The sequence below is a fragment of the Heteronotia binoei genome, chromosome 8 (assembly GCF_032191835.1).
Source record: "Heteronotia binoei isolate CCM8104 ecotype False Entrance Well chromosome 8, APGP_CSIRO_Hbin_v1, whole genome shotgun sequence".
Taxonomy (NCBI): Eukaryota; Metazoa; Chordata; class Lepidosauria; order Squamata; family Gekkonidae; genus Heteronotia; species Heteronotia binoei.
The window spans coordinates 106307425-106334153 of NC_083230.1; the positions used below are offsets into that span (position 1 = coordinate 106307425).

The following is a 26729-nucleotide window of genomic DNA, read 5'->3' on the forward strand; positions in this document are numbered from 1 at the left end:
CTTTCCTCTAGGCAGGTGGGACCATGGGCACAGAAGGCAGCAGGGGAGGTGCATGAGTGCAGCAGTGGGGCCACTCAGGACATGCCGAGAAGGCCCTGGTTCCAGATCATAGCAGGTGAAGAGAGAGAGAGAGCCATATTGGATAACTGTGTCATCCTTTGACAATGGATCCAGTTCAAATTATTAATGGAATGTTGATACATTGCAGTTTTGATTAAGACTCATGAAAATGAATCAAACATTTTGTTTTTTTAAAATGTCATTGAAACTAAGATCTGCAGAATGGTGTGTACTTTTATTAACAGGGGGCATTTGCACGTGTGCGTGGAAATGTTTTCTCTAGTTCATTCCAAAGTATGTACACCAATACTCTAAATAAAAATTTTAAACGTTGTATTAAAATTTCATATGATGACTTCAGAGCCTCCAGGCAGCTCAGTCTTGTGGTTTGGCTATTAAACCACAATAGTCTGGTTTTTTTTTAAACAGTATTGGTTATTTTTGCTCATTCAAAGCAGAGTTGTAAGAAGGGCAAGGTGAGGCACTCGCCTCAGGTGCAGGTAGCTGCAGGAAAAGTGTGACTGAAATAAACATTCTATTGTTATGACTATAGTTATCTTTGTATTTACCTTTCTACCAAAATAAGTGCTATGAAAGTAGAAGGGACAAGCACCACAAAAGATGTCAGATGGTGCCAGAGTACCCCTGGGCACCACACTGGCCACTCCTGCACTGCAGGCAGGTATTCCCCATGTTGATTTCATTGCAGAAAATTTCCTACAGGAGCATCTTAATATGAGCTCCAGCATCTCAGTCCAGAGCGTTAGGATGGAGAGTTTATCAACTGGAAGTTATCCTTCAGGAAGAGCCATCTGATGGGTGTCTAGCCAATATTCGAGTACCAGTTTAATTGGTAGGCCAGTTTCCAGTGGAAGTAATGCATGCTGTAAGTCATGTGCTTACAACCTTCACCCTCCATCCTGAGTTGGGTTGAGAGACTCCCAGAAGAAGTCAGACTCGCTCAGGAATGCTAGCAACGAAGAGTGGGTCTTGTCTTGGTTGGGTCGTTCTCTCTTGAAGACGATATTGGATTTATACCCCACCTTTCACTTTGAATCTCAACGTCCCGGAGTGGCTTACAACCTCCTTTACCTTCCTTCCCTACAACAGACACCCTGTGAGGTAGGTGGGGCTGAGAAAGCTTCCCCAGAAACTGCTCTTTCAAAGACAGCTCTGTGAGAGCTATGGCTGACCCAGGGCCATTCCAGCAGCTGTAAGTGGAGGAGTGGGGAATCAAACCCGGTTCTTCCAGATAAGAGTCTGCGCACTTAACCACTGCACCAAACTGGCTCAAACTCCAGCATCTCCAGTTACAAGGACCAGGCAGTAGGCAATGTGAAAAACCTCAGCCTGAGACCCTGGAGAGCCACTGCCAGTCTGACTGGACAATACTGACCTTGATGGACGAAGGTACATGTGTGCACTTTTAGCTCTGTGCTTTGTCTTAAAACGACTATAAGGACAATGCAAATATCTCCAAGGAAGTCTGAAATTTTACACTTTCTTCTGATACAGAAACTCCATTTGGCACATAATCTGCTCAAAAGGAAAATTTGTTGTATCTGCATTTCCTACTTTGTTCAGTTTTGCATAACTGTGTCAGTCTTCCCTCCGGGACCAAATTACATAGAGCTGCACATGAGAAGGTGTTCCAGAAGGGCTGATTCTGGGTGGTATGCTTAAGAGCAGCTTTGGGGGGAAGGGGGGGGGATCAGGAAAACAGTACGAATGAGAGTTCAACACTTTTATTTTCAGCGCCACTGTGCTGAGCATTGCTGGTTTTGAATTAAAAACAAAAGCTTTGAGAGACTGACAGCACAGTCCCTTCCACAGTTATCCCAGTCTTGCTTCATTTCAGTAGCTGTGCACAGGATTGCATGGTGAATCACTAGTAGGGTTGCCACGTCCCTCCACCACTGTCACAGAGGGACTCCTCTCATGTGTGACACTCTAAGATTCATGATAAAAACTCTATGGTATCATAGAGTTTTACTGCAAATCCTAGAGCATCCCTGGCATGATGTGCCCTGTGTGATGATGTCACTTATGGGTGACATCATCACACAGGGCACATCATGCAGTGACAGGGCTCTTTGAGGGTGGGGATCTCTCCAGCGGCCTGCTGTGTGCCTGTGGGTTGCGGTCCACCAAACTAGGGGATCCTGGTGGGAGTTTGGCAGCCCTAGTCACTAGGGTTGCCAGATGACTGAGGGGGACTTACAAGGAGAAAGAGAAAGGCCTTGCCACTCTGGTATTTGGGCAAAAACTCTATGGTAAAAACTGGCTTCTACCAGATGGTTTTTGCTCAAATACTAGAGTGTCCCCCAGACATTGTTGGCATTATGACATCACCAGGAGAAAGGAGAAGGACTAGGTCTAGGACTAGGTTCAATGCCATTGATGAGACCTAGTCCTTCTCCTTTCTCCTGGTAAGTCCTCCCACTGGCCAGCTTATCAGTGGCTGGGGGTAGGGCCTGGCAGCAGGGATCTGACAAACCTATGAATCACAGATGACCCACACAGCAGGCAGTTGGACATTTACATGCATCTTGTAAGTATATTTTAGAGCATCAGTAGCTCTGAGTTGGGAAATACCTGGAGATTTTGAGGATGGATCCTGGGGAGGGCAGGATTTGGGGAAGGGAGGGACCTCAGTGGGGTATAATGCCAACCACCAAAGAAGCCATTTCTCCAGGTGAACTCACCTCAGTCGCCTGAAGATCAGTTGTAATCCCAGGAGACTCCAGCCACTACCAGGAGGTTGGCAACCCTAGAGGTATTTAAAGGAAATAATCACAGATTGCCACCCTCAGATGTGGGTCATCAAGTGATGATTATTCCTCAGAAACACCCATACATTTGGGTTTAAAATGCAGTTTTTAAAAAACAAACCAACAAACAAAACACCGCTGTTAAATAACCTGTGTTCATGACAGTTTATCACTTGAGCCACCTATGCATTTTTGCCTCACTCTTCTTTTAAGGAGCTCAGAAAACCCTTCTGGTTCTTTGAAGGGAGAGAATGGCCCCAAGCTTACCTGCTGGGCTTTGTGACTGAGTAGGGATTTGAATCCAGGTCTTCCTGGACATAATTTGACATTCTAACTACTACACCACAACAACTTTCTTTTAATCTTTGATATGTCCCAGATGCTTCCATTATCTGTACACAATAGTCTGAATACAGTGTGATGGTGGTTTTCTCTACATGGAAGTCTCTTTGTCTGCCTCTGAAGGCTCTGCCACAACATCTGTCTTTTTTGGCTTTGTGTCGTCATTCAAGGTGCCAGCTTCTTTTTGTTTGTTGTCAGCGTCTTCAGCATCTTTCCTACCAAAACGTTTCTTCACAAGCCAGTAAAACAGTACTCCCAGGAGATAGGATGGTGCTCTTATGCTGATCATTAGACCCAGAAAAGCATATCTGCATAAAAGAAGAGTCCACACACACACAACAACCCATGTAAATTCAGTTTCATTGCAGATTATCTCAAGAAACCTAGAATCATCTTTGTGAGGTAAAGCTCTCTTTACATGGAACAATCAGGCCCTGAGCCAGCCCTAGACTGTCTGGCATCGTAGGCGTTAACTTCTGACACCCCACCCCCCGTACTGATGTTGTCTCCAAGTCACATGGGGGAGCCCAATTCAGGCCCCCCAGAAGTCTGGCACCCTAGGCAATCACCTATCTTACACTACAGCAGAGGTGGGCAATTGTTTTAATCAAGGGTTAACTTTCTTTCTTCATTCAACTTTTAATTCTCCAGCGTCGACACAGGACCTTCCCATTTGAAAGCAAGACAGTCATGGAATGTCTGGGTTTCGATGCGACTTACCTGTAGGCTGTAGCATCATATAACCTGCAGGCTCCTCGGCTCCCGCAGCCAGTTCTTGCCCACCTCAAGCAGCTTCTGTCTATTACAGCACCAAAATAAGCTGGGGCTGGAATTCCAGCTGTGAGATATCAAAAAGAAAACACATCAGCTTGCTGTTCCCAAAGAGTAATCTCAGACCATTGTGGCAGAAGCGAAATGAGGACAAGGACCCTTATGTGCCCCAAGACACCAACAGAGGGAATTCACCATCATAAGAACATGCGTGAGACCAGAGTCTCCATCGGTACATATGACTTAATTGCACCTCCAAACAGCCAACCAGCTCTATTAAAGTGAGTGAAACCCCATTCACAAGGGGCAGATGCCTGGCTATATTAGCATCATAGCGTAGTCTGTTTGGAGCTTTGGTTTGCCAGATTAAATCCTGCATATGATCCCCTCCACACCCTTGTTTACAGCCAGGGCTTTTTTTTTGTAGCAGGAACTCCTTTACATATTAGACCACACACTCCTGATGTAGCCAATCCTCCAAGAGCTTACAGGGCTCTTCTTACAGGGCCTACTGTAAGCTCCAGGAGGATTGGCTACATCAGGGGTGTGTGGCCTAATATGCAAAAGAGCTCCTGCTCCAAAAAACCCCCCACTGTTTAGAACACCTATTACATCACCTAACTCAAATGAGAAGGAAAGTTTGATTTCTGTAGCATATTAAATCTACTGACTGTCTCTCCTAGCAGATGTTAAACAGCATGGGGCCCAAGGTGAAACCTTGTGAAATCCCATAACAGAGTGGCTATTGGACCAAATGCCATCTTTTGAAACTTTTCATTCAGATAAAACTAAAGTTACTGGAGCACAGTGACCTTAGGGTTGCCGGGTCTGGGCTGCGAAGTTCCTGGAGATTTTGGGAGGTGGAGCCTGGGGAAGGTGGAGTTTGGGGAAGGGAGGGACCTCAGCAGGGTATAAGGCCATACAGTCCACCTTCCAAAGTAGCCATTTTGTCCAGTGGAGCTGATCTCTACTGTCTGGACACCAGTTGTGATTCCAGGAGATCCCCAGACACCACCTGGAGGTTGGTAACCCTGTGATCCCAATACACATCTTGGGCAGTCAGATCAGGAGGATACCATGGTTTAAAATAATCAGAAAGGTGTTTCTTACCCAGAGTTCTCACCAAAAGCATAAAGAGACCAACTGAAAGTGATTTCAGTTCTTTATGAACACATCTAAAAGACACAAGTTAAAATTAATCTTGTTACTGTTATGTTTCTCAATGTGATTGTAAACCCTGATGAAAGCAGAAAGTTGAGGCTTAAATAAATAAGAACATAAGAGAAGCCATGTTAGATCAGGACGATGGCACATCCAGTCCAACACTCTGTGACACACAGTGGCAAAAATTTATATATATATATATATATATATATATATATATATATATATATATATATATATATATATATATATATATATATATATATATATATATATATATATGTATGTATGTATGTATGTATATACACACTGTGGCTAATAGCCACTGATGGACCTCTGTTCCATATTTTTATCTAAACCCCTCTTGAAGGTGGCTATGCTTGTGGCCACCACCACCTCCTGTGGCAGTGAATTCCACATGTTAATCACCCTTTGGGTGAAGAAGTACTTCCTTTTATCCATTTTAACCTATCTGCTCAGCAATTTCATCAAATGCCCACAAGTTCTTGTATTGTGAGAAAGGGAGAAAAGTACTTCTTTCTCTACTTTCTCCATCCCATGCATTATCTTATAAACCTCTATCATGTCACCCCGCAGTCGATGTTTCTCCAAGCGTTTCAACCTTTCTTCGTAGGGAAAGTGTTCCAGCCCTTTAATCATTCTAGTTGCCCTTTTCTGGACTTTCTCCAATGCTATGATATCCTTTTTGAGGTGCGGCAACCAGAACTGCACACAGTACTCCAAATGAGACCGCACCATCGATTTATACAGGGGCATTTGTAAATAAATGTGGGAAACAGTAAGTTCAGACTATCAGGAGCAGCAAACAAACAAACACCTGAGGTAAAAGTTGGGGGCAGAAGTTGATTGGTAATGTTGATCGTACTTACCTTATCATGATCATGAAAAAAGGAGTCCCTCCCAGTGCATAGAAAAAGGAACTTATTACTTTTATTGCTGTGAAATATATAAACTTTCTTGAGCAATCATCACTTCTTGGACATTCTCCCAAAACTGCTGAGAAATTTCTCCTCAGAAAACTTTCATTTTCAATGCAGCTACAATTATGAAAAACCTAGAAGAAGGTAACACAGAGGGTGGGAGAGTCATCCTATTAACCAGTGCATCATTTGTAAATGGATGGGTTCTTTGTCTCTCTCACATGCATGAACACACCTGAAGCTGCCTGATACTGAATCAGACCATGGGTCCATCATGGTCAATGCTATCTGCTCAGACTGGCAGCAGCTTTCCATGGTCTGAGGTAGAGGTCTTTCACATCACCTACCACATGGATCTGTTTAATGAGAAATCCTGGGGATTGAACCTGGGACCTTCTGCATGCCAAGCAAATGCTCTACTACTGAGCCATGGCTTCTCAGGGCCAAGCTACATAACACAGTGTTCCCATTAACTCGTGGATGCTCTGTCATCTAATTTCAGCCTCACTCTAAGATTCTCAAACAAGCTGGCAGAGACTTTGGCCATAATCCAATGCAGAGTAATGTGTGTTGAAATTTGTTCACTGTAATGGGGTTTCAGCATGCCTAATTCCAATCTGAATTTATTTATTTACTAGGAGTAAGGCCCTTTGTGAAGAAAAATACAACAAACTCTAGAAGGAGGCTCTGGGCGAGTGCCCCACCCACGCTTGCTGTCTTCCCATCCACCCAAGTGAAGGCATTCACCCCCCCCCTCCTGCACACACACACACACACTTCAAGAAGAGTAGATTGCTGCCATTTGGAGATCAGCTGTAATTCTGAGTGCTCTCCAGTTATCACCTGGAGATTGACAACAGTGGTTCTCCAAGAAGAAATGCCTCTCCCTCAGATGCCATCTGGAGAGCAGTTGTAATTCTGAGTGGTCTCCAGTCCTCACCTGGAGATTGGCAACAATGGTTTCCAAGGAAGAAAGGGCATTGTACCTGTCTGAGGTCCCATCCCTCCTCAAACCTCACCCTCTCAAGGCCCCACCCCTTAAATCCTAACCTGGAGTTGGCAATCCTATCTCTTTCCCTTTATCTGCCCCTCTGACTTCAGCTTTCCATCACCTTCCCCCTTCCTGCAGCTTTTACATAGGAAAAAGACAGTCTTTCTCCACAGTGGGGGGAACCAAGGCAGCTTACATCATTCTCCTCCCCCCCCTCTGATCTGAACAACAACCCTGTGAGGCAGGTTAGGCTGGAATTCTGTGACTGGTCCAAAATCACCCAGTCAGCTTCCACAGCAAGAACCTGTGTCTGGCAGACCACACCCTGAAGCTCTAACTTGTATGCTCTCCTTCTCAAAGTCCACCACAAAATCTCCAAGAATTTCCCACCAACCTGGAAAGATATCCCTAAAGGACTCTGGGCGAGTGCCCCCCCCCCAGTCTTGCTGTCTTCGCACCCACCCAAGTGAAGGCATTCACACCTCCCCACCTCAGGGGGAGCTGATCTCTGCCATTCTGAATAATCTCCAGCCCTCACCTGGAGACTGGCAACAAACACTCCTCAGGAGGAAATGGCTGGTTTGGAGGGTGGCCTTGTCTGAGACCCCATCCTTCCTCACACCCAATCCTCTCCAGGCTCCACCGTTCAAATCTCCAGGAATTTCTCAACCTGGAACTGGCATCTCCTTCTCAGCCAACCATCATGGGATGAGGCTGAGGGGAGGAGGAAGACAGGGGGCATTTTCGCACTGACCTTAATCGGTAGCGACGTTCCTCTTCACCGTGCAGGATCTGCGCGGATTTCGCACCAATTGCTGCGGAGCACCCGGAAGAGCCGCAAAGTCCCGCGGCTTTTGTGGCACAAATGTAAACTGGTTTTTGGTGGGTTACATTTGCGCCGCAAAAGCCGCGGGACTTTGCGGCTCTTCCGGGTGCTCCGCAGCAATTGGTGCGAAATCCGCGCAGATCCTGCGGGGTGAAGAGGGACGTCGCAGCCGATTAAGGTCAGTGCGAAAACGCCCAGGGTGTGAGGAAAGAGGCAGGAAAGACAGGAAATAAGCTCCCTGGCTTATTTTGGCGGCCTTTGGAGGCTGCCTGTATTGGCAGGCCGTCTGTATGGGCCGTTGATAGGGTGGAAGAGGTTTGTTGCTGGTGGCAGCCATAACACCTTTTATGATGCTTCAGTACAGCAGCATTCCTTTTTGAGGCCAGTTGACAGAGAGGACACAGAGGAAAGTGGGATATGTGACTCTCTCTGAGGTAAGACTGCTTTTGGCAGTTTGTTCAGCATTCTTGGGCCTGAGTAGGTGAGGGCAGGGGAGTCAACCAGTAGGAGATGAAAGACTGACTGAGCTGTGATCAGGCAATGGTTTCTGGAATGCCTTGGGTCTTCCTACCCACCCAAGTGAAAGCATTAATTCCCCCCACACACACATATCTCAAGGGAAGGTGACCAGGAGTTGGCAACCTGGCAGCCTCTATATGGGAAAAAGAGGCTGATTCCAGACCAGAACTTTGGGCCAACTCAAATACGCTTCTGAAGTCGGCTCAAATAATCCCTCCACACAGAAACATCTGCCGGGTGTCCCCAGCCCGCACTCACCCCGTCTTTCTGGCCACTTCACCCGGCTCGAAAAGCAACCACTTTGAAAGTGGTAGCAAATATTTGAGCCGGCCAGTAGTTGTCTCCCCTCCGTCTGGAAGGGGAAGGGTGCAAGTGAGGCGGCTTGGCAGTGTGGACACTGTGGAGCATAAACCAGCGTAATATCAAATCAGCCTTTAGAGGGAGCAAAGCCAATGTGGAACAGATTCCATCCTCTCCCCCACAAAGAAACAGGAAATTCAATGCAAGGAAAGTCAGAATGTGGAAAAAACCCACTAAAAGAACATGAAGGGAGATGCCAGGCTAGAGTCAGGGAGGGGGTGCCACCACTGAAAAGCCCTGTCTTTAATTGTCACCTGCCTCAACTCTGCAATTGGAAGCACAGAGAACAGGGCTTGGGAAGAGGGTCTTACTAGAAAGTACAGGGAATTGTATCATTTTCTTCATAGTAAAAAAACCAGAGGGTTCTTACTGTATTTTTCCCAGATCCTGTTAAGTCTTTGCATCCAGCAAAACAGGCTGACACGTAAGTGATTCCATCCTCTCCACAGACAGGATCCCACTCGTTTGCACCACAGTTGCAGTCAGAGTTGCAGGTGGAAGATATGGAACTGGCATGCAACGGGATTGATTGTCTTACAAAGTAAAATTAGAGATGAACATTTTGGTTATTCGGGGTTTTTTTGGAGCAGGAATACATAGGAATGCAATTCCGGCTGGCTTGGCATCAGGGGGTGTGGCATAATATGCAAATGAGTTTCTGATGGGCTTTTTCTACACAAAAAAGCCCTGGTTATTATACAATCTCACAGGGTACAGTTGTTCTATTTATATTCCATAACAGGGAAAGATCTTGATTTTGATAGATAGGTAGACAGACAGATAGATTTAAGCACCACATATAAGAACACGGAGCTTTCTGACATATGAGAACTCCTTGCCTAGAACATCTTACAATCATAGACTTGGAAGGGACCTCCAGGGCCATCCAGTCCAACTTCCTGAACAATACAGGAAATTCACAAATACCTCCTCCACACAGATACACCCAGTGTACCCACTGACACCCGCTCCATGCCCAGAAGATATTAAAAAAAAAAGTTCAGGGACAAAGATCTCATGTCCATCCATAAAATGCAAATGAAAGCCTTCTGGAACCTTGATTTGTCTTGGGGCTGTGCAGGGAACAAATGGGAAGACCTCTTCAACCTCCATTCGTTTTCACTATTCAAAACCAGCCCCCCCGCTCTTGCCACTATCATTTTAAAGGAGAAACGACTAACAGGTTTTCACCTTTAAAGCACTTGCTAACAACAAAGTAAGGAGCATGCTTTCAAAAAGTGGATTTAAGTGAAGGTTAAAGAGGCAAACTGTCCCCCCTCATTCTCTACACAGTCCCAAGGGAAAACGATATGGCAACAAGCCTGCATTTTTGCATTTCATGGATGGGACAGGACACAAAATATTAATTTCATCTGTTTGAGAGTTTTGATAGGCTGCAGCCTCTGGCGGGGAATTTTCCTTGCATGTGCTTTGTCTGCGCAGCACAATAACACCACCCACAAGTGACATCATTGTGCTGGTGACGGTGCGCGCTGGCCACTCTAGGCATTTCCAGGATAACTCTATGGTTTTCCTGTATGCTCTAGCATTTGGGGAGGGAAAAACTCTATGGTACCAATTGTACCATAGTTTTCCCTCCCAAACTGCTAGAGCATCTGGGAAAACCAGAGTTTTCCTAGAAATGCCTAGAGCGGCTGGGACGCAACGTCACTGGCACAATGATGTCACTTGTGGGTGGCGTCATTGCACTGGCAACAGCAGGGAAGGTTCCCCCTGCTGGCCCAATGTGGACCGGTGGGTTGGGAACCTCCTGGGTGGGAAAACCCCCCGCCTGGCCCAGGGGCTTAGCAGTAGGGTTGCCAATCCCCAGGTGGGGGCAGGGGATCCCCCGGTTTGGAGGCCCTCCCCCCGCTTCAGGGTCATCAGAAAGCGGGGGGAGGGGAGGGAAATGTCTGCTGGAACTCTGTTATTCCCTATGGAGATTTATTCCCATAGAAAATCATGGAGAATTGATCTGCGGGTATCTGGAGCTCTGGGGGGGGGGCTGTTTTTTGGGGTAGAGGCACCAAATTTTCAGTATAGCATCTAGTGCCTCTTCCTAAAATACCCCCCAAGTTTCAAAAAGATTGGACCAGGGGGTCCAGTTCTATGAGCCCCAAAAGAAGGTGCCCCTATCCTTCATTATTTCCTATGGAAGGAAGGCATTGAAGAGGTGTCCCTTTAAATGTGATGGCCAAAACTCACTTTGGAGTTCAATTATGCTTGTCACAGCCTTGATCTTGGCTCCACCCCAGTGTCTCCTGGTTCCACCCCCAAAGTCTCCTGGCTCCACCTCCAAAGTCCCCAGATATTTCTTGAATTGGACTTGGCAACCCTACTTAGCAGCCCTATGGGAAAGGTAGTTTTGGACAAAGCATTTGAAGGAAGTAGGAATGCTAGGAGTGATATCTTTATGATGCAGTTGGGTAAAAATTTACCACTTTGCAAAGTGAAAGCTGGGTTTACACCTGGAATGCTCAGGGGTTAAACTCAAATTACTCTAACAGGCAGTTCTGGCAAAAAGAAAGAGCTGCCCCCTCCATACCACTGAAACTCCAAGATGAAAAGTTTGGTGGATTAGCCATTCTTAAAGTAAGGAACACAGAACAAGAAGACAGTGCAGAGCCAGGACAAGTGCGACATGAGAGCTGGTGAGCAATGGCAGCCTCTTAAGTAATATAAATTAACTTTCTAGCTGAGGGGTGGCCAAACTGTGGCTCAGGAGCCACATGTGGCTCTTTCACACATATTGTGTGGCTCTCAAAGCCCCCAGCACCACTGGCCAGCTTGGAGAAGGCATTTCTCTCTTTAAATCACTTCTCCAAGTCAAGCCAACCAACACGGGGGGGCTTGGAGAATCCGTTTGAAGTTCCTTCCTTCCTTCCTTCCTTCCTTCCTTCCTTCCTTCCTTCCTTCCTTCCTTCCTTCCTTCCTTCCTTCCTTCCTTCCTTCCTTCCTTCCTTCCTTCCTTCTTCTGACGTTCATGTCTTGTGGCTCTCAAACAACTGATGTTTATTCTATGTGGCTCTTACGTTAAGCAAGTTTGGCCACCCCTGTTCTAGTCCTTTCCCTTCTCTGCAAAGTCAGCCAGGAAGATTATACAGCAAAGTAAGGATTTGAACCCTGTCAAATTTCAATGAGCCTAGGACAGAACCCCCCAACCGTTTTGAGCCTATAGGCACTTTTGGAATTTTGACATAGGACTGAGGGTGCAACAACAAAATGGCTGCCACAAAAGAGCTGCTGCAGGAGGAGGAAAAAACCACCAAAATCAGAGACAAACAATGTCTTCCCAAACCATAGAAATTTCTGGCAATTCCTACAGCTACCCTCTGACATGTTGGGGTTTTCTCTGGAAGTGCGAAAACAGTACATGCTCCACTCTACTTAAAATTATCCTCCCACTGCTTGGAGCAACAGCCAGCAACAGGAGCTGGAGGGCAGGGGATCCCCTACTCTGATTGGAGAACTGGCAAGCCCACTCCTACCTTAAACCTCCCAGTCTCCAAATGTTGCTTGCATCCCCAGTACAGAACTATCAAACATCTCCAAACGAAGCTCACATCTGCCTCCCCCTCTGTCTTAGGCACAAACACGCATACATACCCCTCATAGGGCACTGTTAATCCAGCCACTTTGTGATTCTCACAGCTCGTTACAAAGTACAGAACTGTAATGAGGAAGCCAATGCCGGATGAAAAAAATGCCATTTTTGTAGTAGCAATTATGTCTAATTTGTATTTTTTCATGATGAACCCTCCTAGGAGCAAACCGAAGCACACGACTGGTAAGATGATCACACCTGAAATAATAATAATAATAATTATAATAATGATTATAATTATAATATATTGGATTTAAATCCTGCTTTATACTCTGAATCTCAATCTCCTTAACCTCCGCCCCCCCCCCCCGAACAGACACCCTGTGAGGTGGGTGGGGCTGAGAGAGCTCTTACAGCAGCTTCACTTTCAAGGACAGCTCCTAAAAGAGCTATGGCTGACCCAAGGCTATTCCAGCAGCTGCAAGTGGAGGAGTGGGGAATCAAACCAAGTTCTTCCAGATAAGAGTCTGTGCACTTAACTACTACATCAAACTGACTCTTTGGAGAGAGAGATGTATTTATTTACACATTTATACCCTACTTTTCTTCCCAGTGGGATCCAGTGCTCAACTACCTAGCAGCCAGGCACAACAGTCTGTTATTTCCATTTAAATATACAAAACCCTGCCACCCTATAAGCTCTCATGGCTTGACGAAGGGTTCAGCCAGCTAATTTTAATTTCAAATTGAATAAAGCATGCAAAGTAAAATTTTGCTACAGGAAGAAAATGAAGTCTGCATTGTGTAAATCAGGTATACATAATGAAGTTTGGTAAGCAGATGAATGAAAAAGACAATCAAGCTATTCATGTTTAACAGTTAGGGAATTCTTTAAGGCAAGCATTAGGGATAGGCCTGAATCAGCTCACAACAAAAGTTCAGAATGAATTTTTGCTGATTCGTAGTTTGCAAGTGGAAGAGCCGCCACAAACACTGCCAGTGGGTCCATTAGGCAGCCTTAGGCGGCTGTCTGGAGTGTGGCCCGGGGAAGAGGGTGCTGGTTTTGGTGAGGGGCGAGGGAAATTTCAAAGCTCAGCCAGCAGTGGTGTAGCTCACACAGCACACCCCGCTGCCAACTGCTGTAGCTCCTTCTCCCATGCCACATCTCTGCTTGAAGCTTGAAGCACAGATGTTGATCGGGAGACAGAGCTACGGCAGCCGGTGGTGGCAGGGCCAACGCTGGGTTTTCTGCCGCTGGAGGCAGACCCCAGCTTAGCGCCCCCCCATCTTCTTTTAGGAAGAAAAATTCACGCGCGCAGTATGATGATGTCACAAAAAGTGATGTCATCAACCAGCCCCTCTTCCCCTCAGGCTTCCAGATCGGGATGGGAGGTGGGGGGAGCTGACAGTTGTGTCCTGCGTGCCTTGCAAGGCGCACAGGACGCAAGCCCTTTCACCCGCTCAGCCTTCCTGCTGAGTGGGGGAAGGCTGATTGGGGGGGCGGCAAAGCCGATGGTCACCTCCCCTGCAGCTTTCAAAGCACGAGGGACAAGAGCCCCGGCCCGGCTCATGGGGGGTCACCCAGCGGCACCACCAGGCGGGGTGGCACCCTAAGCGGCAACCTATCCTGCCTACTCCCATGCGCTGGCTCTGGGTGGTGGGGCTTGCTGTGTGAATTGTGCCACTGCCGATTAAGCTTGCCCGCACTGGGGGCGGGGGTGGGGGAAGGAGGAGTGTGCCAGGCAGGGAGGGGCTCTGTGCCTGAGGTGCCGGCCTTGTGCCAGCACCCTATTGCCGGCACTGTCCACAAACTTCCACAAACTTTAAGGCAGTTTGTGGAGGTTCATGAAGAGCAGATAGCAGGGGTTTAAATGGCTCTGAGCCATTTAAGCCTCTGCTTTTTGCTCTTCACGAAAAACAACTGAGCAGAAGAAGCAGAGCAGAACTTTGTGCTCCCCACCACTTAGTCATTTTTTGTGAAGAGCAGAAAGCAGAGGTTTAAATGGCTGTGAGCTATTTAGAAGAGGAGGAGAAAGAGGAGGAGGAGGAAGGAGGAGGAGATTGTATTTATACTCCACCCTTCACTCAGAGTCTCAGAGCAGTTTACTACCTCCTTCCCTTTCTCTCCACACAACAGATACCCTGTAAGGTAGGTGAGGCAAAGAGCTCTTTCGGAAACTGCTCTTGAAAGAACAGTTCTCAGAGACCTGTGACTGGCCCAAGGTCATCCAGCAGTTGCATGCAGAGGAGTGCAGAATCAAACCCAGTTCTCCAGATTAAAATTCTCTGCTTTTAACCACTATACCAATTTGGCTCTCCTCTGCTTCCTGCTCCCCGCAATAGCAGCAGAAAGCAGGGGTCATGAACTGATACAGACCAGTTCAACCACAAACTACAAACCAAATCAAACTGCAAAAATGTGGTTCATGCCCTAGCAACGTGGTCTGGTGGGGCTTTTGCCCACCAGGGCTTCTGATCGGCCACTGGAGATTTGATTGGCTGTGCAGATTTTAAAACAACAACATTGTTTTGGCAGCAGCTACCACCACAGCACAAGGATCTTTACTGTGTAACTAAAGGCAAGCTGTGTGTAAGGAAGACAATGTTTTCCAACAATATGTTTATTCAAAAGGCCTCCATCCTGAAGCACTGAAGAGTCACCATTAGAATTACACATAACCTCACTACCTGACTTTTATGGTTGGCTCCACCTCCTGTGGCAGCCATTTTGTGATTCTGCCCACCATCCTGTGTCATAATTCCAAAACTGCCCATGGGCTCAAAACAGATGAGGACCCCAGCTTTAAGACATACCCACTGGTGGGCTCTCCCCCTTGAGGGAAAACCTACCTTGTCCATTGAATAGTAGGTTCAGCTGCATAATAATCCCTAGATTAGGATAGTGAGCAACCAGCCAGCCACCAGGTGCTTTGCCATGCTCCCAGCAGCCCTCATTAACCCCTGGAGAAGCCCATGTCATGTTTTCTCCACTTCTTATGTGATTTTAGGTGGCGGATGGCTTGTTGGCCTTTCGACTATAGGGGCAACAGCCAAGGAGAGCCCCAGGTGAGCGAGGCCTGCTTGTGTTGGCTGGATCTCTCGCCAGCCCAAGCAAGCCTCGCTCGCCTGGGGCTCTCCTTTTTTGCATCGGGTTGCTTTTGGCTGGATGGGGGGGGCATATGCTAATAGGTTATGCTAATGAGCTCCACCACCTATTTTTTCTACAAAATGACCCCTGGGTTTAACCCTCTCCAAAACAACACCACCACCTGAGCATTGCAAAAACAGACTTTTTAAAGGAACAAACATTAACTTTGCTACCCCTTTACCTATCCACTTGATTACTCGGGTCAGGGCTTTTTTTGTAGCAGGAACTCCTGCACATATTAGGCCATACACCCCAATCTTCCAAGAGCTTACAGGGCTCTTCTTACAGGGCCTTCTGTAAGCTCCAGGAGGATTGGCTACATCAGGGGGGGTGGCCTAATAGGCAAAGGAGTTCCTGCTATAAAAAAGTCGTGACTCTGGCTATGCTTCTGACAGCAGGCCTGACAGGTGAGGTCCTTCCATCCCTCAGAATTTGTTGCCAGGGCATGTAGTGGTAGCCACAGGAATAAACAGCTTTAAAAGGGGATTAGGCGGATTCATGGAGGATAAGTCTATCAATGGCTACTAGCCATGGTGACTGAGGGGAACCTGCACAATCAGAGGAAGTCAGTCTCTGTATCTCAGAGCCAGAAGGCAACATCAGGGAAATGCCTTGGCCTCTGTGTCCTGTTGTTAGCCATCCAGAGGAATTGGTGAGACAGGATGCTGGACTATTGTATGAGAAAGGATGCTGGACTAGATGGACTATTTGTGTGAGACAGGATGCTGGACTAGATGGACCACTGGTCTGATCCGGCAGGGCTCTTCTTATGTTCTCAGACTCCCCTGAGATCTTAAGAGAAAGCTCTGCTGGAGGTAGAACGAAGGTAGCCGGCCTTCCTGAAGAACAGGATGATCCTGTGACTCGGAGAAGAGGAACAAGCAATCCCATTTCCAACAAGAGCCGGATAACAATGCTTTTACTGCACTGTTCCATCATTCATTCCATTTTAAGGAGATGTGACTCACCTGTTATAAAGTTAGACCTGGAGGCTGACTGGCCGTACTGCTGCTCCATGTATTTTGGATTATACGTCATATAACCAATGAAGCTACTGAACTGCAGCAGTGAAATGCACAGCAGGAGGGAGTACATTTGGTTGCCCAGCACTTTTTTCAGGGACTTGAAGAAATCTGAAAGAAAGAGACCTGGGCTGATTAGGACAGGCCTGTTCTGGAGCACTGATGGACCCGCATTCTTATGATGGAGGTGGTGTAATGTGGTAATGTGGTTTTCAAGAGTCACTTGACTACAATAACTAGGTTCAAGTCCATTAACACTGGAAAAGAAGAAGAGGAGGGGGAGAGGGAGGAGGAGGAGATTGGAGTTATATCACTTGGAGTCTCAGCGTGGTCGACAATCTCCTTTCCCTTCCTGTCCCCACAGCAGACACACTATGGTGTAGGTGGGGCTGAGAGAGCTCTTTCAAAAACTGCTCTTGAGAAAGCAGCTCTGCCGAGAACTTGTGGCTAACTCAAGGTCACTCCAGCAGCTGCATGTGGAGGAGTGAGGAATCAAACCCAGTTCTCTCAGATTACAGTCCACGTACAACCACTACACCAAACCAGGTCTGTAGCTACAGCCAGGCCACTCCATTCAACCCTCCGTTCCATCTGTATCAGGGCTGCCAAGTCCAATTCAAGAAATAAATGGGGACGTTGGGGGTGGAGTCAGGAGACTTTGGGGATGCAGCCAGGAGATATCGGGGTGGAGCCAAGAGCAAAGTTGTGACAAGCATAATTGAACTCCAAAGGGAGTTCTGGCCATCACTTTTAAAGGGACCGCACACCTTTTAAATGCCTTCCCTCCATTGGAAATAATGAAGGATAGGGGCACCTTTGGGGGCTCATAGAATTGGACCCCCTGGTTCAATCTTTTTGAAATGTGGGGAGTGTTTTGAGGAGAGAAATTGGATGCTATGCTGCAAATTTGGATGCTATTGCTGCAAAACAGCCCCCGCCCCCCAGAGCCCCAGATACCCACAGATCAATTCTCCATTATACTCTATGGGGATTGGTCTCCATAGGGAATAATGAAGTACCCAGCAGACATTTCCCCTCCTCCCACTTTCTGATGACCCTAAAGCAGGGGTAGAGCCTCAAAACCTGGAGATCTCCTGCCTCCACCTGGGGATTGGCAACCCTAATCTGTATGGCTCCTCCATTGGAGGGCCTCCAATCTGCCCCCTTTGCTCACTGCCACTCACTGCCACTCTGAACACATGTAATAGAACTTAAGAACCAAACGTGTGTGAGGCTTAGTTTGTGGCATGGAAACCACCCCCCTCCCATTTGCAATCCAAGAGTGTTGTTGTGGGACAGATCTCTCTCCCTGGCCCGCCAGCCACAGAGTCCTCCTGTTCCTGTCTGAACATGCTTCAGGCTCTGATGCGTCAAGTGTCATTTTGGGCCCCTCCCCCCCTGAATTTTATCCCCTGCCCCCCCCCCCTAAAATGTTCTAGCTATGGGCCTGCACCAAACTGCACCAACACATAGTGAATCAGTCAGGGTTACAGTAATAGTATCTAAAAGACAACTTCAAACCAGTGTCATTGACAAATTGTGTTACATCTGCTGTACTTCACCTCCAAGGAGTTCACAGTCTAAACGGCTCACATATTGGAAAGCCATGATCTAGGAAAGAAGAAGGCTGTGGTGTGACCAAGAGAACAAACACCAGGGAAGGATAGTTGCCTGACTACAAACTTCCCCAGAGGGATCTGAAAACCGAACAGTGGTTGAGATCAATGTTCCCTCTAAAGCTGCAGTCTTGTGAGCAAAAATGTCTACTTTGTGAGCTACTGGTATTAAAGTTGTGCGCTACTGGCACTGACGTTGTGAGCTACTGCATAAATTAGCGTGCTCTGGGGTCATCCTTCCTGTGCTAAGACAAAAATGTGTGAGCTAGAGGCAAAAAAATCTGTGAGCTAGCTCACATTAACTCAGCTTAGAGGGAACACTGGTTGAGATGGATCCTTGGATCTGAGCCGTGTTTTTTCTTTACCTTTCAAACCTAATGTCCTTTTCACAGCTTCCTGAGTTTCAGACTTGGGTATCTGACATCCATCGCCATTAAGTTGCGCAGCCTCTGGGAGCTTTTGTGTAAGCCTGGGCTCATCTTTCACGTTCAGGCTTTTGGGCAAAAAGCAGAAAGGAATGCCAGAAATCAGAATGATGACACCCGACACGATAAAGCCGAGCCACCAGGCACCAACCCAGCGGGAATCGGTCGGGGTTATAGTAATTGTACCTGAAAGACAAGTTCAAGTCAATGTCATCGACAGATTGTTTTACATCTGCTGTACTTTACAATAGGAGTTACCTCCAAGGCGTTTATGGTCTAAACAGCTGACACAATGGAAAGCCATGGGATATAGGCAAGAAGGTTGTGGCGTGACAACAGTAGACCAGGGGCCCTCAGGGCTTGCCGTGTAAAGTATGGAAGACAACTCTGGAGTGGCTAAACTTGCTTAACTTAAGAGTCAAACAGAATAAACATCAGATGTTTGAGAGCCACAAGGGAGGGAAGGAGGAAAGGGAGGGAGGAAAATAGATGGGGAGCAGAGAGGTGGAAAGAAAGCAACTTTAACTCTACATGCATTCTTCAAGCTGCCAGCTGGCATGGCTTGGAGAAGTGATTTAAAGAGAAGAATATCTTTTCCAAGCCAGCCAGTGGGGGTTTCGAGAGCTGCACAATACGTGTGAAAGAGCCACATGTGGCTCCCGAGCCACAGTTTGGCCACCCCTGTAATAGAACATGAACAGGCTTTGCCAGTTGCGCAGACCTCTTGTTTAAATGGGACAAAATACCACAAACCAAATGCTATTGTGCAGGGCTTTTTTTTTTGAAGCAGGAACTCCTTTGCATATTAGGCCACACACCACTGATTCAGCCAACCCTCCAAGAGCTTACAGGGCTCTTCGTACAGGGCCTATTGTAAGCTCCAGGAGGATTGGCTACTTCAGGGGTGTTTGGCCTAATATGCAAAAGAGTTTCTGCTACAAAAAAAGCCCTGCTATTGTGGTGCAGTCCACCAAACTATTTTCCATGTCACAGGAATGTGAGCATCGTGCTTTCCAGGGTGATGTGATGGAGCATATTTGAACTCTCCCCAGCTATGACTGAGTGGACTGAAAATCTAGATATTAGTATTTTGGGGGAATTGTCCAATTGGTCTGCATATCTGTTATAGCAACTTGTTTCCATATTCTATATTATCATATAGTTCTTTTGTGTAACTCTGCCACACAATAAATATAAAAAGTAGACCAGAGTGGAGAAGATCTATAAGCATTAATAGATTGTAAACAAGAGGGGGATACTCTTGTTTTTACAGTCTTATAGAAGAAGAATGATCATATCTTGGCAGTGGACTGATGGAGAACTCAAAGATAAAGTCAAAACTTCATTCCTGATCCACAGGAAGCATGACAGTGTCAATGGAGCACACTTGGGGTTGGATCCAACCAGCTATTCTGATCAGTCTTGCCCAATACTTCTCTTTCCTACTGCCTCCATCTTACATGACTTTTTTCCATGGAGGCCTTAGGACTTCCAGCATTGCCTTTTTGATGATCTAAGGAGATTCTGTCCTCTTTTTCAGCAGTGGGAAAATTCACTGGATCCAATTTATGAAGAACAAGGCTTGGAAGATGATCTTATTAGGAGGCTTACTTACATAGTGGACCATGAGAAGAACCTTGATGGATCATATCACTTGCTCACCTAGTCCAGCATCCTGTTTTGGACAGTGGCCAACCAGTTGCTCACTTTCCCAAGAAACACAGTTGATAACCCAATTAAGTACAGTCATAAAACAGAAAAAAAATGAATGCCAGAAATGCTTTTTGCCAGCACTCTCAGGTTCATTTTTATTGAGAGCAAATGCACGAATACAGGGGGGAGGGGGGGACAGGACAAAGGGATTTTCTATGTTCTTATTTTCCTTTCTTGTAAGTTTCTGTTTCTTCAGTATTTTTCTGATCCACAAATTTTTGGCTCCCTTTAGTGGTCAATTCAATATTATATTGGTTTATATTCAGAATAAAAACCTGCAGTTCAAATCTGCAGGGAGATATGCCAGACATAAACCACTAGACGGAGCAAAACATATGTGAAACAGAAGCACCCCCCACCCCTCCCAAGAGAAATGGGAACTTACAAGAGAGGAAAAAAAGAATGCAAAAAAGTCAACATGCAAGAAATTCACACATGTTCATTAAGTCCCTTTCTAAAGTTCTCAATATTTATTTCAAAAATGAATGACTTACTCTCATATAGGATTGCCAATCCACAGGTATGGTGAGGAGAGAAATGTCTGCTGGGCACTCCATTATACCGTATGGAGACTGATTCCCATAGGGTATAATGGAGAATTGATCCACAGGTATCTGGGGATCTGTTGGGGCTGTTTTTTGAGGTAGGGGCACCCAATCTGCAGCATAGTATCCAGTGCCTCTCCTCAAACCACCCTCCAAGTTTCAAAAAGTTTGGACTAGGGGGTCCAATTCTATGAGCCCAAATGAAGGTGCCCCTATCCTTCATTATTTCCAATGGAGGGAAGGCATTTAAAATGTGTGCAGTCCCTTTAAATGTGATGGCCAGAACTCCCTTTGGAGTTCAATTATGCTTGTCACAACCTTGCTCCTGGCTCCACCCCCAGTGTCTCCTGGCTCCACCCCCAAAGTCCCCAGATATTTCTTGAATTGGACCTGCCAACCCTACTCTCATATTAAGGTGCTTGAAGAGCTATCGTAGACCATTTTATTTATTTGTGATTCTTCCACCCTGTTATTTACTAACAGAGCTTGTAAATAAGAACCCCATATCCTTGCATTTCACCTGGCATCCTTACCCAGATCCACAAAGCCAATGTCCACGTACAGTTTGGCAACCACAGACCCCAAGAGGAATCCACCAATTGGGCCAATCATTGCTATGGTGTGCAGAATGCCTGCCATTGTAATGAAGAGAAACACAGTATCAGTCCACTCCAATGTACAAAGACATGTCTTCATGCCTCCACCTACAACCCTCCCACTGGTTGCCAGGCACTCCCTGGAAACCTTAATTCCAAAGCTGACTTTAAACATTGGATATAATTCCTGGAAACAGTAGACATGAAAAAAAATAATTTCAACTCTAGAAGGGTATATAACAGGGGTGGCCAAACTTGCTTAATGTAAGAGCCACATAGAATAGACATAAGATGTTTGAGAGCCACAAGACATGAAGGTCAAATGTTTGAGAGAAGGAAGGAAGGAAGGAAGGAAGGAAGGAAGGAAGGAAGGAAGGAGGGAGGGAGGGAGGGAGGGAGGGAGGGAAGGAAGGAAGGAAGGAAGGAAGGAAGGAAGGAAGGAAGGAAGGAAGGAAGGAAGGAAGGAAGGAGGGAGGGAGGGAGGGAGGGAGGGAAGGAAGGAAGGAAGGAAGGAAGGAAGGAAGGAAGGAAGGAAGGAAGGAAGGAAGGAGGGAGGGAGGGAGGGAGGGAAGGAAGGAAGGAAGGAAGGAAGGAAGGAAGGAAGGAAGGAAGGAAGGAAGGAAGGAAGGAAGGAAGGAAGGAAGGAAGGAAGGAAGGAAGGAGGGAGGGAGGGAGGGAGGGAGGGAAGGAAGGAAGGAAGGAAGGAAGGAAGGAAGGAAGGAAGGAAGGAAGGAAGGAAGGAAGGAAGGAAGGAAGGAAGGAAGGAAGGAAGGAAGGAAGGAAGGAAGGAAGGAAGGAAGGAAGGAAGGAAGGAAAATACATGAGGACAGAGGAGGGAGGGAGAGGTGGAAAGAAATAGACTTTAACTTTAAATGCATTCTCCATGCTGCCAACAAATGCCTTCGCGCCAGCCAATGAGGGCTTTGAGAGCCACACAATACATGTGAAAGAGCCACATGTGGCTCCTGAGCCACAATTTGGCCACCCCTGGTATATAAAATGCAAATTCAGACAAAGTGAAAGTCAAATGCTACTAACTGCTGTTGGCTACGAGTTCCTTCTCTTCATTGTTTTCCGTTTTCTTTTTTCATAATCCAGTTGTTATGGTATGTCTTAAACTGTTTCCCTTTCTTGCATTGAATTTTCTAATTTTGTAATCCTCTTTCAGTCTCAGTGAAAAAGTCAGATAAGTAAAGTTTATGTCAATCTGCTGGGGGTGGGGAGGTTGGTTGAGCAGGAATGCAGTTCTTTCTGGCTTGGTGTTAGGGGGTGTGGTTTAATATGCAAATGAGTTCCTGCTGGGCTTTATCTACAAAAAAACCTATGTGCCCACCTGGGAAGTACATTTCCAACACTAATTAGAGACATTAAGATATATCTTAGATAGTTTTTCTGGATTAATGTACCATCTATAAAACATTTTATATACATTTTCTTTAGAGGTAACCGCTTTAGTCAATTTTATTGTAGATTTCCACAATATTGGGAAATGGTACATGAGCTATTGCAGAAAGTGTTGAAAATGCGAATACAATTTGTACCAGAGCTGTTCTTACTGAATATCCTTCCCAGTGAATATTCAAAGGGAAACAAAACACTTGATTGCTCATATCACCACGGCAGCAAGGATTTTAATAGTGCAAGGTTGGAAACATCAAGAGGTGCCAAAAAGATAAGACTTAATTGAGAAACTATTTGAGACAGCAGAACTGGACTCATTCTCTCTTTTATTGAAAGGCAAATTTATGCAAGATTCAAAAAACCTTTGGAAACCATTTTATATATGGCTTGATACACTGGTTTGAACTTATGATTTATATGTGGCTCAATTTATGGAAATTATTGTCAAATGGCTCATGGCTAAATTCACAGGGGCCAAAACATGCTCCAAAGGCCTACATTAATTTTCCCTCAGAAACAGAATTCTCTAAGGCTTATCTTAGCAATGTTAGACAATTAGAAAGTAATGTGTGACTTACAGTTAGTAATTTTTGTTTTTCTCTTTTATGCATAGAAGTTCTTTCTATGCTTTATATCTGTAATGTAAACATGTAACATCTTTTTTTCCAATATCCCTTGTGAGGAAAAGCCCCCTACTTTTCATACATATGGACATCGTGATCACCAGTATGGTTGCCAGGGTGCCTGGAGTTTTGACTCTCACACATCTGCTCTAAGAAGTGGACTTTGCTTACAGTTTCTAAAGCTTATGTGGACATTATAAGCCTCAGCTTTGCAGCAGCATTCTACATCTGGATGGGTGTTAGCCAGAACTCTGCTCCTTGTGTGCCCAGTCTTGGCCGCTGCAGTGGGAGAAGCCAGGCCACCATGTTTCCAGCCTGCCTCCATGAACCTAAGGCTAACAACACCAGGATCCATCATGCTTTCCTGATTCCATCTCCAGCATCCGCTTCACTTTTGCCTAAGCTTATCCAAGCATACCCTGCCAGGCTGGACTTCATTCCTTCTTAGTGGGAAGATCACGTACACACCTCAAGTCACCCTCAGCCTGCAAGCAACCCGTTTAGCACATGAATGGATTAACAGCTCAACTATTGACACTCTCTGCCTAACAAGACACTAGACAATGGCCCCTACCCAAGAGATCAAAGAGCAAGAGGAAGAGCATTTCCTGGCACACCCCAGTCTTTGATCTATACCGGGGAGACCTAGGTGCATATTTGATTCCCTATTGTCACCTCTTCAAACAATCCCATGCCCCCAACTATTTCCATACTGATACCTGTGGAGCCGTCCCAGACCCTGGTGCCACCTGGAAGTTTCTAGGATGCCCAGAAATAAGGTAAAGCTCATTGGTCCAAGCCAACACCCAATCAGGTGTCCTCAGGGAACTCACCATTGGTTCTGATGGAGCCCAGCCCTCGTGGTCATCACAGAACCTCCCCATCTCTCCTCCCCGTCACCTCCCATTCCCTAAAGGGCCAAGGGAGTCTATATAACCTCTGACCCAACTCCACTCATGTGTGCATCTAACAGTATCCCAGTTCCGCTGTCTAGATCCACCCCAATTCTGGCCACAGTTTTGGGTCCATTTCCCCTGTCCTCTTATGTCGCCATGGGAACCTTCCTGGAAGACTACGATGGTAAATATTACCCTGTGTGTATACCCTTATATGTTCCCCTATCAATCTATCTATGTTTCTCAGACCTGTGTGAATGTGTGATTGAATTGCATTTTATCTTGTGTGAAAGAACTATACTGTTCCAAATAAAGTACAACTGGTTGTTATCAAATTAGAGTCCTTTCATTGAGCATTTACTCTCTGGATGGTTGAGCCTGGTATACATTGGTAAAAGATCCCTGTTTGAGCCAGGTGCCTACCTGACTAATTCCCCAACCTCGTTTTGGGGGCACTTAGGCTTACACCCTCACCCCAACCCGTTCCCTAACACCCTTGAAACCTAATAAAACATTTAAAATGAAATGAGGACATTAAAAAAAAACCAATTGTGACATAAGGGGGTATGGCCTAATATACAAATAAGTTCCTGCTAGGCTTTTTCTACAAAAAAGCCTTGTCAATCTGAATATTCACACTGTCTTAAAACTGTTTCCCTTTATTGCATTGATTTTCTAATTTTGTAATCCACCTTGATTAAAGTGAAAAGGGCAGATTATAAGTAAAGTTTATGTCAATCTGAATATCCACATTCCTCCATTAGGTCTTGCTTTGTATTCTAGAATAAAGATTGAGCCCCAATTGAGCACCTAAAGACCAACAAAGTTTTATTCCGGGTATAAACACGCAAAAGTTTATACCTAGAATAACATTTTGTTGGTCTTAAAGGTGCCACTGGACTCAAACTTTGTTCTTCTGCTTCAGACCAAGATGGCTACCCACCTGAATTTATATTCTTGAGACATCCTTTAGACATTACCTACATAAAAAGGAGAATCCTCTTCTTTAGAAAAATCATCAAGGTAAGAAATACCGAGCGGCGTTATCGGCGTTTCACCAATTCCACGCAATATATTCCCCAGCAAGACATAAATCCATGCATTCGATGAGGTTTCCTTTTTGCAATCTGCAAATCACAGCAATTATAGAGGGAAAATAAAATAAAATGGCAGTCAGAGTCACTCACAGAAACATGGATAACTGGGGCTCACTATAACTTGTAGAATACCCAAAATTGTGGGTATTGAAAACATAACAGGAGGTAGTGACATTTCCCAAACACGTTCTATGGAAGATGTAGCTCATGGCTAAATTCTCAGGGGCCAAAACATACTCTGAAGGGCTACATTAATTTCCCCTCAGAAACAGAATTCTCCAAGGCTGTTGGCTCCATCCACGAATGAGGGGGTCATGGTTTGCTCCACTTCCACTGAGGCAGACTTTCCAGATGATGAGGAATCCCTCTCAAACCCTGAGATCTGTGAGAGTCTGAACTCTGCAGGAGGAGCAGGTGATTCTGCCACTGGAACCCATTGTGGACCCTGTCCTCCCAGGACCCAACACACCAGAAACCACCTGGAAAGTCCTGTTAGAAGAACAGACTGGCGATGTCTCTTGCTCAGTCCTCCAAGACTACAAACCTCATAGAGATAGCTAGGACAATATAGGGCTGCCAAGTTCCCGGGCCAGGCAGGGGTTCCCCAGCCCAGGAGGTTCCCAACCTGCCGGCCTGCATTGGGTTGGTGGGGGGGTGGGATCCTTGCAGTGATGCCATCATGCCGGTGACATTGCACGCTTGCTGCGCTAGGAGCTCCCAGGAAAACTTTATGGGTTTCCCAGACACTCTAGCAATTTGGGAGGGAAAACTCTATGGTACCTATTGTAGAGTTTTCTTGGAAGCTCCTAGAGCAGCTGGCGTGGAATGTCATCGGCGCAATGATGTCACTTGTGAGTGATGTCATCACATCATTTGCATGGAGCGTGCGTGAAAACAGTTCCCCACTAGAGGCTGCGGGGGACTTGGCAATATCAGTCTCCTTCCTAAGACAATATCAGTCTCCTTCCTCTCTGCACTGCTTTCATTCACCCTCTCTAACCAGTAGAATGTAATCTCAGGGAACTTCCTTCCTCTTTCCTGGCTGCATCAGGAGGAACAGCATGGTGTTTCTCCTCCCAATCTGACTTAAGCAGATAGCCTACTACAATCCAAAGCCATCCAGTTAGCAAGAATAGTTTAGATACTCTTTCTCTCCACTACATTCAAACATTGTATTTCTTTAAATAGATACACCATTATTGGTTCTTTAACTTGAAGGAAAGGCTGTCTGCAATTTGTGAGATAGTGTGGTAACCATTAAACTAGGCCATGCTGCTGTGCTGAAGCACTCTGCTAAGTGAAGGTAAGGACGGCTGCCTGACCAGTCCAGCCATCCTAAACCAGACCCAACAAGCCCC

General features: G+C 46.0%; 2 protein-coding genes across 4 annotated transcripts in view; one reads left to right on the forward strand and one right to left on the reverse strand.

The window, feature by feature from the left end:
- CALD1 (caldesmon 1) overlaps positions 1-26729 on the forward strand; it is a 710639-nt gene that overhangs the window by 594533 nt on the left and 89377 nt on the right. The window lies entirely within an intron of this gene.
- LOC132576562 (solute carrier organic anion transporter family member 1B3-like) overlaps positions 1790-26729 on the reverse strand; it is a 44209-nt gene continuing 19269 nt past the window's right edge. Inside the window, exons 6-16 of one of the 2 annotated variants that reach the window (XR_009555756.1) lie at positions 25255-25401; positions 21292-21390; positions 18441-18686; positions 16406-16570; positions 12352-12547; positions 9116-9278; positions 5999-6183; positions 5055-5119; positions 3894-4011; positions 2982-3481; positions 1790-2087 (exon numbers count right to left, since the gene is read on the reverse strand). Coding sequence is in view for 1 of the 2 variants with exons in the window: in XM_060245819.1 (XP_060101802.1) it covers positions 3265-3481; positions 3894-4011; positions 5055-5119; positions 5999-6183; positions 9116-9278; positions 12352-12547; positions 16406-16570; positions 18441-18686; positions 21292-21390; positions 25255-25401 (1601 nt within the window). In the remaining variant the exon portion in view is untranslated. Of the gene's footprint in view, positions 3482-3893; positions 4012-5054; positions 5120-5998; positions 6184-9115; positions 9279-12351; positions 12548-16405; positions 16571-18440; positions 18687-21291; positions 21391-25254; positions 25402-26729 lie in introns of both variants that reach the window. The other variant, XM_060245819.1, reaches the window with a different exon arrangement.